This window comes from Geotrypetes seraphini, chromosome 6 (assembly GCF_902459505.1).
Source record: "Geotrypetes seraphini chromosome 6, aGeoSer1.1, whole genome shotgun sequence".
Taxonomy (NCBI): Eukaryota; Metazoa; Chordata; class Amphibia; order Gymnophiona; family Dermophiidae; genus Geotrypetes; species Geotrypetes seraphini.
The window spans coordinates 63,492,058-63,508,493 of NC_047089.1; the positions used below are offsets into that span (position 1 = coordinate 63,492,058).

At 45.2% G+C, this 16,436-nt stretch overlaps 1 protein-coding gene across 1 annotated transcript in view; it reads left to right on the forward strand.

The window, feature by feature from the left end:
- SUCLA2 (succinate-CoA ligase ADP-forming subunit beta) overlaps nt 1-16,436 on the forward strand; it is a 156,278-nt gene that overhangs the window by 137,941 nt on the left and 1,901 nt on the right. The window contains exon 10 of the mRNA XM_033948227.1: nt 11,872-11,960. Within this exon, the coding sequence (XP_033804118.1) occupies nt 11,872-11,960 (89 nt within the window). The remainder of the gene's footprint in view (nt 1-11,871; nt 11,961-16,436) is intronic.

The following is a 16,436-nucleotide window of genomic DNA, read 5'->3' on the forward strand; positions in this document are numbered from 1 at the left end:
AATCAATCGATGTCATTATCAGTACAAGGTCCTTCCCTTCAGCCTGGCATCTTCTCCCAGAGTCTTCACGAAGTGCCTGATTGTAGTGGCCACATCTCTCCAATCACATGACCTCCAAGTCTTCCTTTACCTGGATGACTGGTTAATCAAGGCTGTATCCTCTCAGGAAATTGTCCAAGCAACATCTCAGACCATTTCTTTACTTCAGGTTCTAGGATTCGAAGTCAGCTTCCCCAAATCACATCTTCCAACTCAACGTCTGCAGTTCATTGGGGCAATCCTAGACACCACTCTCATGAGAGCATTTCTTCCTCAAGATTGTCTTCAGGCTCTCATCTGTCTGTGTCAGCAACTGCTTCCTCTTCAAACCATCTCTGCCAGGCACTGATGGTTCTTCTAGGCCACATGGCTTCCACTGTCCATGTGACACCACTGGCAAGGCTACATCTTCGCACTCCTCAGTGGACTCTTGCTTCTACAGTCGCTTCGATGGTGGATGACCTCTTCCAATCTATACAGAGTTCTCCTTTTTCACTTGCCCCCTCATCACAAGGTCATCATGATAGACGCATCTCCTTATGCCGGAGGGGGGGGGCTCTTATAGATGATCTTCAGACGGTCTTTGGGCTGCCAAGGAACGGAAATTTCACATCAAATTCCTGGAACTCAGAGCAATGTTTTATGCCCTCGAGGCCTTTCATCATATTCTCTGCCCTCAAGTCCTCCTCCTTCGCACAAACAATCAAGTACCAATGTACTACATAAACAAGCAAGGAGGCACGGACTCTCTCCTGTTATGCCAGGAAGCTCAGAAAATCTGGACTTGGGCAACCGCTCGCAACCTTTTCCTAAAGGCTGTCTACATTCAAGGGGAGAAGAATTCCCTAGCAGAGTACCTCAGCAGAATTCTTCAGTCTCACGAATGGACTCTCAACTCTCCAACTCTCCAGTCCATCTTTGCTCTATGGGGCATCCCACAAGTGGAATTGCTTGCGGCTGCTCACAATCACCAGTTGCCCCAGTTTTGCTCTAGGCTTTACTCTCCTCTCTGTCTGGAAGCAGATACCTTTCTCCAGGATTGGACGGGCCTGTTTTCTATATGCATTCCCTCCCATTCCTCTTATATTGAGAACTCTGTTCAAGCTCAAGTGAGAAGCAGCCACCATGATTCTCATTGCTCCACGGTGGCCCAGACAACATTGGTTTTCCCTTCTACTTCAACTCAGTTCCAGGGAGCCCATACCTCTTCCAGTATTTCCTACTCTGCTTACTTGGAATCAGGAATCTCTTCTGTATCCCAACCTGCAATTGCTACACCTGACAGCTTGGTTTCTCGCAGGCTGAATCCATCTCACTTACATCTTTCTCAGCCTGTTCGACAAATTCTTAATGCATCCAGGAAACCAGCCACTCAGCAATGTTATCAACAAAAGTGGACTAGGTTCTCTTCCTAGTGTCTCCATCATCATGATCCAACTTCCTTATCAGTGGATTTGGTATTGGATTACCTACTTCATCTATCTGATTCTGGCCTCAAATCTACATCTGTCAGAGTCCATCTCGGCATTATTATAGCTTTCCACATGCCAGTCTAGGAAAAACCTGTTACTGCTCATCCTTTAGTCTCCAGATTCATGAAGGGGCTTTTCAATATTAAACCACCTCTCAAGCCCCCACCTGTTGTCTGGGACCTTAATGGGACCTGGAAAGTTGTCTTCCTTATTGCTCTCACCTCTGCCAGGAGGGTCAGTGAATTGCAAGCCTTGGTAGCACATCCATCCTTCACAGTTTTTCATCATGACAAGGTGGTTCTATGTACACATCCAAAGTTTCTTCCAAAAGTTGTCACTGACTTTCATCTTAATCAGTCAATTGTTCTACCAGTGTTTTTTCCTAAGCCTCACTCTCATACTGGAGAAACCACTTTACATACTTTGGAATGTAAAGGGCTTTGGCCTATTACATTGACTGGACAAAGCCACATCGAACATATCCCCAACTGTTCTTCTCTTTTGATCCAAACAAGTTGGGATGTCCTGTTTCCAAGAGAACGATTTCCAACTGGCTGGCTGCCTGCATCTCATTCTGTTATGCTCAGACTGGACTGGCACTGGAGAGTTGTGTCACAGCCTACAAAATTAGAGCTATGGCAGGTTCTGTTGCTTTCCTCGGATCTACTCCCATTGAGGAAATCTGTAAAGCTGCCACCAGGTCCTCAGTTCTTACATTCACTTCTCATTATTGTATGGAGTCCTTCTCCAGATGAAATGGGCACTTCGGTCAATCTGTATTACAAAATTTATTTTCCTTAAGGCCAAGTCTCCCACCATCCCATTTCTGTTAGCTTGGAGGTCACCCATGTGTGAGAATATGCTGCCTGCTTGTCCTGGGATAAAGCACAGTTACTTACCGTAACAGGTGTTATCCAGGGACAGCAGGCATATATTCTCACAACCCACCCACCTCCCCGGGTTGGCTTCTTAGCTGGCTTATCTTAACTGAGGGACCGCGTGCCCTACGTCGGGCGGGAAGGCACTCCCGCATGTGCGGTTTGGGCTATTGCAAACTTTCTAAAGTCTTAAAGTAGCGATGCACTTTTAAAGTGGTCTGTACCTGGGCTCCGTCGGTGACGTCACCCATGTGTGAGAATATCTGCCTGCTGTCCCTGGACAACACCTGTTACAGTAAGTAAATGTGCTTTATTAGCATGGGGATTTCCTTTATCAGAAATATTTATCTCTGTAGATTTAAGAAGTTGTTTGTTTCATTCAAATTATTTCTTTTCCAAACGTTTGCATAAATTTCTCATTTAAAAATATGGCCAATGAAATTGTTTAGCGCACTGTTGCTACATAATAATCAGTTAGTTTCCTCAATGTCATCATTGGTTTCCATTTTTTTTTCCTTTAGTCTGTATTATGTTTTAGCACATTTTGTCAGCTTGTCATTAATTCTGTGTCTAATCACTGCTAGTTTTGATTTTTGTTTTCTGTTTCTAATATTCCACCTCGTTATGCTGGTCATATACTTATTTTTTTATTCCCTATTCGTACCTTCCTTCTTCTTTATTATGATTGTATTCCAATTTATACCCTTTCCTTTCTAATTGAAATTTGTGTTGTATGTAAATCCTGCAGTTAGTGTTCTTAGCCATAACAAAAAAAAAATGAGTTGCTGAATAAAAATGGGGAGCTTGGTTGTGTGCCAGTTAAGATGTGAAGGGCTGATGATGTGGTATGGATACCAAGGTTCAAATTTACTAAAATACTGGACCTTACTTGAAAATGATGTTATTCCAGTAGAAACATAGAAAAAAGCGGCAGAAAAGGGCTATAGCCCACCAAGTCTGCCCATTCCAAGTATCCCCTCCCTGAATTTACTCCCTTAAAGATCCCATGTGAGTATCCCAGTTTTTCTTAAAATCCATCACGCTGCTGGCCTTTATCACCTGGAGTGGGAGTCTGTTCCAATGATCCACCACTCTTTCGGTGAAGAAGTACTTCCTGGAGTCGCCATGAAACTTCCCTCCCCTGATTTTCAGCGGATGCCCTCTGGTGGTCGAGGGTCCCATGAGCCAGAAGATATCATCTTCTGACTCGATGCGTCCCGTGATGTACTTATACGTTTCAATCATATCTCCCCGTTCTCTTCTTTCCTCAAGTGAGTACAGCCGCAATTTCTTTAGTCTTTCTTCATACGTGAGATCCTTGAGCCCCATGATCATCCTGGTGGCCGTTCGCTGAACCGACTCGATCCTCAGCACGTCCTTTCAGTAGTGTGGTCTCCAAAACTGAACACAGTACTCTAAGTGAGGCCTCACCATGGCTCTGTACAACGGCATCATAACTTCAGGTCTCCTGATGACGAAACTTCTGCGGATACACCCCATCATTTGTCTTGCCCTGGAGGAAGCCTTCTCCACTTGATTGGCAACTTTCATGTCCTCGCTAATGATCACTCCTAGATCGCGTTCCTCCGTGGTCCTAACCAAGGTCTCACCATTTAATACCAGGTTAAACTGCTCATGGGTAATATAATCGAATCTTTTATTTTGTCTTAGTGTAATTCCTTTTTGATAGATTACTCCCTGAGTATAGAAATGGTTATGCTCAGAGGTTGCAGAGTTGAGAAAAACCCTGCAGCATCAGGGAAAGGCACAACTATGCAGTAAGGTCCAGTGGGCTCTTTCATTCAGTCTCGCAAAGAAAACTCCATGAGCTAAGTTTTGTTCCAAATAAGAAAAAAAAAATAACTATACTGAAGTAAAATCATCAAATGCAGTACAACATGGTCCATAATACAAGCATCATCAAAAAAGTAATGTTCAAGAGTAAAAAAAAATAAATAGAGAAAAATCCATTCATGGTTTCTTCTGAAATCTGTTGAGTAAATTGCAGGAATGCTATGACTCTTGGGTTTTCCCTTTAGGTTTCTCTCTATCTAGAATCCTTAAAACCTATATTGGAACCTCTTCTCTTACAGAAAATAAAAGAGTAGGAAACAATGACAAGTGGGTTGTGACCCTTTCCTTCAAACAAATGAAAATAGAGATACTGAACTATTCCAGGGACCTTACAGTGTAAAGAGTGGTGCACCTTGCAGCTCTTAAGTATTTCTGTAACTCCAGAAGGAACCAAAGCCTCTCTCCGAGTCCTATATTTTGGAGTGGAAACCCTTCATTCCACGATCACCACAGTGCGCTTTGCAAGTTTTTAACATCTGTTATATCTGCACATTCCATCCATCAGGTCAAGCTACAAGCTTTTCTTTTGCTTCTGCTTCCTGGACAGGTGTTTTCAGTTCAGGGCTCCCCCTTTGGGTTGGCAATTGCACCACATAATGGCTCCAAGGCGATTATGATTATGGTAGTTCAGCTGCCTAAGCACCCCTGTCTTGACAGTTGGCTAGTGAGAGCTGATTGGGAGTCTGAGCTGAGTAAAGTCACCTGCTTGAATGCTTGAGTTGGATTGTGAATTATGCTCTAAACCTGATCCATTAGCTGAAATACCAGGGATCCTCTTCACCAGGAAATGAGTGGAGTTTCTCTTGAAGAATTGGATGTACAAGTTGTCCTAAAAGTGCAGACTGTGTACACAGGAGGCTTTTCAAGTCTGGAATTATTGACAGCTTCATGACAGTGACCTTGGAGGTAATGCCTAGATGAGGACCCTTATGAGGCCGCTTTAGTTGACCTTGCTCTCCCACTGGACCCTGTTTTTGCAGGAGTTTGAGACTTAGCTACATCTAGTGGACCTAGTCCAATGGAGTTTGGATTGGTGGGACTGCCATCTGTGCTTACTCAATGTGGTTTCCATGTATTCTCCAGAGTGGCTGGTAGTGACCACTGATGCCGGCCTTCTTAACTGGGGAGTCTACTGTCTGGACCAAGTAGCTCAGGGATGCTGTTTCCAGCAGGTTTCTTTCTGGACCATCAGTTGGCTAGAGATGAAGGCCATTTGATTAACATTGGGTGGATACCGGACAGCAGCACAGTGGTGGCTTACCTCAGCAAGCAGGCGGGAGCTAGAAATGAAATGGTGGCCCTGGAGTCAGAGGGCATCTGCAGATAAACGAAAGCCTTCTCGGCCCACATCACTAGGAAAGAGAATATGCAATTTCTTCTCAGTGGACCCAAAGCAATGAGAACTGAAAGTGATAGCATTTCAGCTCTTGGGTTTCCATTGGAACTTCCTGTAGTTTAATTGTGGCTGACCTCCAAGAGTGCACAAATTATCATTCACAGGAGAGAAGCCTGCCTTTCCAGCTTCAAAATGCTGGTGCAGCTAGCTCTACATCTTTCCTTTGTGGCATCTGGCAGAGTTCTCTGAAGGGTAGCATGGCATCCTTTCTTGGGCTGATATAGAAAATCTTGCAGTAGAGTAATGGCTCTACCACAAAATTATCACAGCAAAATTAGTGCAGCATCCTAAAATCAATGTGCATGGAAATTACTGTCTCACCTTTCCTGTCAGTGCCTGATGGTGTTTGGTTGAGGTACTGACAGGAAGAGTGACATTTAAAAACAAAATAGTGTCCGATAGGTTTGTATCAGCCCCAGCAGGCCTTCCTCCTCCACACCAAATCTAATAACCTGAAAATAATGCCTGGTGCCTAGTAACACTCGTTCTCTACCCAACCCTTTCCCCTATCTCCAAATCTCTCGCTCAACCTCACAACCCGCCCACTACCTGGTGTCTTTAGGCATCCCTCCCCTTCACTTCCATATTGTCGAGTGACATTCCCTCACCCACCTGGAGGGAATTGGCAGCCCCATTCCTTGGTGTCTAGCAGCATCTCTTCTTGGTCGTATCTTTATGGGAGGTAGGAAATGTACTCAAAATCAGTGTTAAACACTAAACAGTCTTTCTTCAGCTGCCGTCTGTGCTCTAAAAGTGATGTTATGCTAAGCTCTAAAATGCAACCTAAAATACTAAGCTAGCTTAAAAACATTTTTTACGTAAAACCTTAACAGAGATTTTAAAAGCTACACTATTGTCTAAACTTTCTAAATATGCAATAGGGAAGATATGATAGAGGTCTATAAAATGCTGAGTGGAGTAGAATGGGTAGACGTGAATCACTTGTTTATGCTTTCCAAAAATACTAGGACTAGGGGAAATGAAATGAAGAAATTAAGTAGTAAATTTAAAGCAAACTGGAGAAAATATTTTGTCACTCAATCTGTAATTAAACTCTAGAATTTGTTGCCAGAGAATGTGGTGAAAGCAGTTAGCTTAGCAGGGTTTAATAACAGATTGGATAGCTTCCTAAAAGAAAAGTCCATAAGCTGTTATTTCTAGTATAGGCAGCATAAAATCTGTTTTACTTTTTGGGGATGTTGGCAGATACTTGTGACCTGGATTGATATCCTGTTGAAAACAGGATACTTGGTTTGATGGACCTGCAGTCTGTCCCAGTATGGCAAATTATATATATACTAGTCTTATAGCCCGTTACATTAACGGGTGCTAGAATATATGTGTGTGTATCTGTCTTTAATTCTTTCTCTCTCTGTCTCTCCTTTGCACTTTCTGTCTCTCTTTTTCCTTGGCTGTCCACCACCACCCCTTGCCTGCTCCCCCTGTCCATTCTCCCTTCCTTTTACCTACCCTGTCCTGCAGTAGGCCTCCCTTCCTTTTCCCCCCTGCTCTGGAGCACTGGGACACTGAATGGTACATCTTTATGTGATGGATGCATTGTAAATACTTGAAACTTGATTTCTCATTCCCTGCAGCCCTCACCTGTCTGTCCAGTCTAGTCTCTCTATTTTCTTCCCTTCACCTATTCCCTTCCTTCTACCTTGCAGATCCGGCATCTCTCTCTACCTCCTTCTTCCTCTCCCTAGCCCACAGTCGTCAGTTTGGGACTTTTCCTCTGAAATATCCTGCCCGGAAGCTGGTGGTACCACTCCCCACCCACCACACCCGCGCTCGGTCCTCCTTGTGGGGGGTGCAGCGGGGAACGCGGAAGTCAGAAGGGCAGAGTGGGAGTGGAAGAAAAGGCTCAGAACGGGAGAGCTGGCGTCTGTTTGCATGGGAGCCTGGCACGAGCCGTCAATGCGGAGCCGGGGGATAGGGAGTGGGAGGTAGAGAGCACGTGGGAAGGGTAGGGGGGAGGTAGGGCGTGGGGGAGGAGCAGAGGTCACGTAGAAGGTGTGATATAGGGAGGGGGGGCGAGGTAGAAAGCCGGTAGCTGGAGAGGGGTGAAAAGTAAGCGAGGAGTGCCCCTCGGCCCCTGCCGTTAGTGGAAGGATGTCCGATCCCGCTCCTGGCAAGAGCCTCGATGACATAGAGTCCGGGCAGCTTTTCCGATTGGGGAGAGCTCTTCTTTGCCGGCTCCGGAATGAAGGCGAGTCGCGAGTGTGGGGCCATTACTGCAGCGGCGCAAGGTGGAGAGCAGGGAGGCTGTGGTGATGTACTAAGTGCGCATGCGCACTGTGGCACCGCCTGTGCCGGCTTGCACGATGGCCCCGGTCAGCGCCCAGAATAGCCTGCGCTCCATGTGCCTCCAGAAGAAGCTGGAGGTCCTGCTGGTTTTTAATCAGTAAAAAAAAAACAAATCAGGAACAATAAAGTTCTTATGTATAAGAGTCTCAATTTATTGAGTGCCTTGTCTCCTAAGTCAGGGGTTTAGATACTTCATGAATAATACAAAACATGAAAAAAAGAAAACATTTGGGCTGTAAAACAACCAAGCCCTCACCTTCCTTGCCGGTATCAACAGGTAAGTGCTCAAATAGTCCTTAGTAGCCCAGCCCTATCAGTCCCACAGTTCCAGCAGGGTAAAAATAAGGTTATCAAAATTCTTCAATTCTATAAGAGTCTTTCACCACGTTGCCCAAACACTTGTAAACCGTGTTGCCTAGGCCTGGCTTGTAACAGGCCTGCCCCAGCCAACTTAACAAGCAGTTGGTAGGGGAGGGGAGTAGCTGAATCCACTTTTAAATAAGCTTGCCACAATTGGCCCCACAATCCCACCCGAGGATCTTATGTGGATTCTCCCCAACTACTACCCCTTTACATAATGTGCAATCCGATTTCAAACAAATTGCAAAAAGGCAAAAAGGAAAAAACATGCCAAACAAACTAAACTTTACTGTCCCAGAAATCAGGTACTCATGCAGCCGTGGGCACAGCACTGCTCACTTGTCTTCCAGGTCTGTGCTTGCAGACAGTCCCAAAACAAAAATATCAACCACAGCAAAAAGTAAAGCTATTTCACTTAACTTTCATCCATGTAGGACACTTCTGGTTCCATGGTAGTATTCAGAAACTCCATGGGCTCTGGGTTGGCTGGCTGGCTGGCCTCAGGAACAGGGGCTGCATCCACCATCTCAATGTCCTGACTTTTCTGAGACTCGGGAAGCCAGTCCTTAGAACCTCCTTCCTGGGCTGTCCCAGGGTAGACTGCCTTGTTCCTTCACAGTGCTGCCTCTAAAGCACTGAGGCGACCACGCCCTGTTCTGTGAGGGGGCAGGGCAGCCTGTAGCTGTTGCTGGGATTTTCCTGGGACTCTAATTAGGCCCAGTTGTTGTGAATTACCTAAGCTTGTGTTCTGACTCTTAGGCAGTTGCTTTGAGTGAGGCACCTCCCTCTGCTGTAGGCTGTTCTCCCCATATTCCTCACCTCCCCAGGGTTTTGTAACCTGAGTTTTAAATGGTAAATTAGAACATTCTTTTTTCTTTCTGTCTAACCCATCATATTGGTTAGCCCAGGTCAAAGCCACACCAGGGTTAGGAGGAGCCTTCCCTGGCACAAGCCGAGTCTTAGTGCTAGGGTTGTGACAGCACTCTCGCCTAGCACGACAGATCAGGGAACACGCGGCGAGAGTGCGCATGCGCGGCTAGCATTTTATTATATATGATAAAAATAAAGACAGTGAAATTATTTATTTAACCCCCAAGTTTTACCTTTTTACAAATTTGAATGCATTTTCCAGCAGGTAAGATATCCAGTGAAGTTTTCCTCTCCCTAGCATATTCTCTCTCAGCACCTCTTCAGTAGATGCTTTCACTCAGTTTCACAAAGAAAACTCCATGAGTTAAGTTTTGTTCCATGTAAGGTGATTCAGTAATCTTTCAACTCAGAAGTCCCATCCACTGACTGTGTAATTTTCTGAGAGCACAGCACCTAGCTTTTTGTTGTTTCTCTAATTCCTTGGATGACATACCCCTCCTCACAAATTCATTGAGTTGCTCAGATAATTTCTGACCATGAGACATACACTGCTGAACTTAACTGTCCCTCACCAGGGCTGGCTTGCAGCAGGGGCTGGTGCAGAAGGCCCCACTCTTAACTGAGTCAGCTTTGCAACTGGTGGGTGACTAAAGTTTCTTTTCCCTCTCTCCATCTCCATTTCCCTTCCCCCTTGTTAATAGCGCTTCTCAGCTAGTGCTGCCCGATTCAGGAAAAAAATTTCGATTCAATTCAGCCTATTGAACCGATTTTTCAATTCGATTTGATTTTCCTGCCCAATTAAGTGTTTTTTTCCAAACATCCTGGTGAGTTTATTTTATAGCTTCTTCACCCCCTTTGCCCTCTCCTACCCACGCTGGCGCTGTGGTGTAAACAAAATAAAAAAAAACAAAAAAGACTTTTCCTCTCTGTTAAATCCTAGCTCACGTTCGCGGTATAATACCAGCTCTGGCAGGAAACAAATTCCAAGTCTGACACATTGTAATCACAAAACAGAATATAATTTTTTTTCTACCTTTTGTTGTCTGGTCATTATTTAAATCGTATTGGTCCCAGGCTCTGCGACAAACTTCTTCTGATAACTTGCTTGCCAGGGTCTCTTGCCCATTTGTTGTTTTCTTCTTTCTCTGTGGTAACCATCCATCTTCCATCTCTGTCCTCCCCTTCCATTTCCCTTCCCTCCCCCAGAGGTCTGGCATCTTTCCTTTTTTTTTGTCTCTATTCCTGTAGCTGCAGTGATGGACCAGATCCACCAGCTCTTCCTTTCTCTTTCTAACTACCCTCCTATCCAGTATCTCTATCCCCCCACACCACATCATCTCTTGTGTCCAACTTCTCTCCCTTTCTGTTCCTTCCCTCCCTAAATCCCATTGTCCACCATCTCTCTCCCTCTCCTGTTTTTAGATCCATTATTTCTTCTGTCTCTCCCCTCATCTGCCCTCTCCATGATCTCCCCCAAGTTTATCTCTCCCTACCCCAAGTCTATCCCCTCTCCACCAAGTTAATCTCTCCTATCCATCTTCTCTCCCTCTCCAGTCCACCAACTCCCCCATGTCCATCTCATCTCTCCATGATCCCCCCCAAGACCATTCTCCCCCCTCCACCATCCATCTTACCCCACTCTACCATGTTCATTTCTCCCATCCATCTTCTCCCCATCTCTCCTTCTCCAGTCCAATAACTCTCCCAAGTCCATCTCCCCTCTTCCCACGTCTACCTTTATTTTGACATTACAATATGTTGCCGGTGACGGTAGTGATTTAGCGATCCACTCCTGCCACTACTCCTTGCATATTCTCTCCACTGCGGCCCACTCTCAGTGAAAACTTCCTGTGTCCGCTTGGGCAGCCGAACGGAGAGAAGATGCCGGAGTAGTGGCAGGGTAGTGAATCGCATTCACTATCGCCGTCTTTGCCTGACTGGGGAGGAGAGGAGAAATACTTCTGGCTGGGAAGGAGAGAGCCTTGCTGCCACCGATCTGCATGCAGAGGTCCGTTTGGGCTTTCCCTCTGCCACCGGAGTCCTTGCTTCTGATGTAACTTACGGTTGCGCAAAACCAGAAGTTACATTAGATGGAAGGACTCTGGTGGTAGAGGGAAAGCCCGAACGGGTCTCTAGCAAGGAGGCTGACAAATTGGTAAGTTCAATTTTTAAAATAAAACAAATTGATTTGAATCAATTCACCTGAAGTGAATTGGTGAATCGATTCAAATCGCGAATCGGGCAGCACTATTGATTCACCCGAAGTGAATTAGTGAATCGATTCGAATTGCGAATTGGGCAGCATTATTCTCAGCACTGATACTCTATACTCCTACATTGGGCTCTCAATCTTCTCCCTCTCACTCCACTTCACCCTTTGTTTTTACACTTCTCAGAAGAATAGTAACTTCTGTTTAAATCCATGACACATCATTTTAAATCTTAAGTCCCAGTCCACAAAGGACCCTGCAATTGATAAAGCCAGCCCTGCCCCTCATTAGAAAAGTCCTCATTTTGTCTCTGTAGACACCAGCACTTGCCTTAGTAGAAGTTTAAGTTCTAAATTATTGATTGAATTTTTATTTATTAAAATGATTTGTTCGGGTGCATTAGTCCTCAGTGTATTAAAAATAACTCTCAGCACCTACTCTTAAACAGTTTCTTTTCTGACAAATTTTTTGTTTAATCTCTTAAGGTACCCGAGTTGATGATGCCAAAGCATTGATTACAGACAGTGGCCTCAAAATCCTTGCATGTGATGATCTGGATGAAGCTGCAAAAATGGTAAGCTACATAGAAAAAAGATTGCCTGATAGCTAGGTATTTTATATGCAGCTCTTTTGAGTCAATAATGGTTTGCTTCTATCAGTTTAACTGAAATCTCATATAAGAAGAAAGCTGGTATCCAAACAGTAATTCATTAGCAAACAGTCTTATTCATTCCTCTCTCTTATGTGTGAAGTATAGCAACATTAAAGTCTTTATGTGCTAATGGGTAGTCAGCATTACATTTGTTTTACCCAACACTCATTAGTATGGGCATTCACAAAGCATATTCATGGATTCTGTTTACACTTACATTAACATCATCACATGTTACTTTGATGCTAGCATTAATGTGTATACAGCTTCCAAAAATAATTTATTATGGTAGGCTTATGAGGCATTAATGCTAGATGCACTATCCAGTTTTAATATTTAAGGGCTAGATTAACAAAGCAAACCGATTGTGTACCAATCGATTTGCAACCCCTTTGCACCCTGATTTCCCTCCAGCCCGATTCACTTACCTCTCTGCCAACCATCCTCCGATCCATGCATGCAAATGAGGGCAATGGCATGCAAAGTAGGCAGGAACGCGATTCACTAACCAAATCCCTACAACACCGACTGGGCTGGCCGATCACAAACAAGCAACTGCTGAGGACCAGTCGCTCAAGCCCTTTCCGACTGCTCTGCCTTCTGCCGCCCTGCTCTCTGCCCTGTCAGCCCCGATCTCCTGCTGCCCCGACTCTCCCGCTGACCTGATCTGCCTGCCCCAAACGCCTCCTGCAACCCCGACAGAATTTTGTTTAGAATTTCATATCCAGTGAAAGAAGCACTGGAAGGTCTCTCTAAAAATAAAATCCTGTTTTTTAAGACGAGTTTGAATTTAAAAACACCCCGAGACCCCCAATTTTGTAGAAAAAGAAAGTCAAGAAGAAAAGGAAAGCTCCCAAGGATTTTTCAGACACATCCCAGAGAAGACTGTAAGTAGTGATGAGATGCAGTCCCAAGCCTGGAGGATGAGCTAAGCACAAGACATATTTATTTTCCAGGCTATTTTAAACATTGGACGGTTTCAGATAAGGCATGTTTCCTGCAGCCCCGACTCTCCCGCTGCTCCAACTCTCCTGTTGCCCCGGATCTCCTGCCTGCCCCGACTCTCCCACTCTTCCCCGCAGTGCAAGCCCGTGCTTTTAACTCACGAGTTAAAACCATGGGCTCCAAAAAAGTCTAAAAAAGAAAAAAATTGAATGAATGAATCTATAATAATAAAACGCTAAGCGTGCATGCGCACTCCTACCTTTGTGATCCATGATCCGTAGGTCCCTGGATGGCAGGAGTGCACATGCGCGCTTCGATTCCCCCCTCACTCACTGTAAGGCAGTTCGTCGTTGTTGCCCACCCCCCCGGCACACCCGAACCCCCGTTGACCCTCCCATCCGACCCTCCCAACATGAGATGACCACAAACCTCCCGACTCCAGCAGCATCCACAGTATTCTAAACACGCTGCTTCGCGGCCTTCTACTGCCCTGATTTCCTCTGCCGCATCCCTGATAACATCGAGACAGAGACGCGGCATAGGAAATCACGGGCAGTAGAAGGCCGCGAAGCAGCATGTTTAGAGTGCTGCAGCCGCTGCTGGAGCCGGGAGGTTTGTAAGTCGTCTCGCGTTGGGAGGGTCGGATGGGAGGGCCAGTGGGGTCTGCTGCACAGCAACGGTAGTGGCGGGGGGGGGGGGAGATGGAAACACGCTGCTCAACGGTTCTACTACACAGGGGGATGGGAGGGAGGGATAGAAAAATGCCGGGTTCTACCATATGGGGGGATGGGGGGGTAGAAATGGAAAGATGCTGCTCAAGGGTTCTACTGCACAGGGGGATGGGATGTAGGCAGGCAGGCTGGCTTCGGGGGGTGGGGGTGGTACAAAGTCTGGAAGGCAGTGAGGGGGACATAGGAAGGGGGCACTAAGGACATAGGAAGGGGAACTGAGGGCACTAAGGACACGGGAAGGAGGCACTGGGGGCACTAAGCATGGGAAGGATGCACTGGGGCACTAAGGACACAGGATGGAGGCACTGGGGGCACTAAGGACATGAGAAGGAGACACTGGGGGCACTAAGGATGTAGGAAGGGGTACTAAGGACTTTGGAAGGAGGCACTGAGGGCACTAAGGACATAGGAAAGAGCACTAAGGACATAGGAGGCACTGAGGGCACTAAGGACATAGGATGGGACACTAAGGACATAGGAAAATGGCACAGGGAGCACTAAGGACATAGGAAGGAGGCACTGGGGGCACTAAGGACATAGGAAAAAGCACTAAGGACATAGGATGCACTGAGGGCACTAAGGACATAGGATGAGACACTATGGACATAGGAAGGGGGCCACGGAGAGACAGGCAGGCATGGTACAACAGAGAAATACAGGCAGGTAGGGAGACAGAAAGAAAGACAGACAGACAGGGGGCCAGGGAGAGACACAGAAAGAATGACAGACAGACAGCGTCCAAGGAGAGAGAGACAAAGAAAAAAACCCAGACAGACAGACATCTACTCTAGCACCCATTAATGTAACGGGCTTAAACACTGAATAAATAAATAAGAAAGATGCCATTCTACCATATAAATTAAACCCCATTGGTTCCAGGACAGATGCTTGCCATGCCTCTGACTTTTATTACACAGGCTTTTTACTTACTGCACCATAGGCTTTGCACTTAAAGTGTGGTGAATGCTAAAATATGCCTACTTTTATAAACAGGCCAATTGTTGCTCTAATTTGCTATATTGAAACCTAGTATGTGGTGCAGTAGTTAGAGCCATAGCCTCAGCACCCTGAGGTTGTGGGTTCAAATGCCACACTGCTCCTTGTGACCCCGGGCAAGTTACTTAATTCCCCATTGCCCCAGGTACATTAGATAGAGTGTGAGCCTGCCGTGACAGATAGGTAAAAATGCTTGAGTACTGAATGTAAGCCACTTAGACTATAAGTGGAATATAAATGCTTAAATAAATAAAAATAGAATAGACTTGTACTTCACACTCTTGGGGTGCCTGAATGAAGGTGCTCAGTTCCCCCATCCTTTTTTTTTTTTTTATCAAGCTGCGCTAGAGGTTTTTACCTTGAGCTAGCAAAGTTAGTGTTCTGACAGTCATATGAATTCTATGAGCATAGGAGCATTTACCGCACCGACTTACGCTAAAAACCTCTAGTACAGCTTGATAAAAGGGGCCTTTAGAAAATTATCCCCTCCCCTCCATAGTCCTTAAATTTTGAGGATATTTTAAATCATTTTGGGTTTGGGATACATTTTTATAGACTAAGCTGACTTAAACAAAGTCTTCATTAAAGTTTCAGATATATACAGTAGAATGCCAGTTAACCAGACTAACCTCGGTAGAGAGCAGAAATCTGGATGATTGGACATTATTTTTTTGTTTAGTTTTTTTAATAATTGTTAAAAAAATACTGTCAGCACCCCACCTCTGACAAGGAAAGGAAGCATTCCCCCTCCCTCCCTGAACAGACACCACCAACCTCCTCTCAGACCCAGAGGAAAGACCTCGGGCCTATCTTGTTTCCCTGGTGGTCTGGCAGCACGCTGGGGCAGGAGCGATTCCCACTCGCTCCTGCCCATGCTCTTTTGGTGACAAAAATAGCTACCCAAAGAGCTTTGTAGCCTCACGAGACTGCCGCTGGAAGTCTTAGCAGCTATTTTTGTAACTGAAAGAGCATGGGCAGGAGCGAATGGGAATTGCTCTTACCCCAGTGTGCCGTTAGACCACCAGGGACACAAGGTAGGCCTGGTGTCCTTTCTCTGGGTCCAGGAGAGGGGTTGATGGTGTCTGTTCGGAGAGGGAGGGGAAGCGCTCTCTTTTCTTGTAGGGGGCATGCTGACAGTGGGGGACAGTCTCCTGGTTTGGGGGGGGAGCTGGGCTGGGCTGATGGCAGCAACGGAAGAAACAGAGAAGGAACACTAGTGGGAGGGAGGGTGATAGTAGGGGGGAACTAAAATATAAACTTGAGACCCCTGAAGCAATAATTGCACATCCAGATAATCAGCATTCGAAAAGGTCAAGATGAACCTAGAGCATTTTTTTATTAAAAAAAAAAAAAAGACATGTAGGAGGTGAAATTGTCAGAGATGATTCTAGTCAATACTTAACAGCAGCCAATGGATCTGTTACTACCCCTTTTTTCACAATGGTAAAGGAAAAGGTATTGATAAGTCACTGTTCCAAAATGGATCTTGTTGATAAAATGATTTTTGTTTAATATTACAAGTAAATTTACAAATAACATTACAAATAAGAATTATCAGTTTGACAGAAATGTAGATGTTAAGACAGCTTGATTCTAATTGTTTTTATATTTTGTATTTTTTTGGGGGGGGAAATCACATAGGTTTAAGTGGTGTATAAATTTTTAAATAAATAAGTTTTTCCAACTTATTATGAAACTAGATTGAAATAAAACTAGATCTGATTAA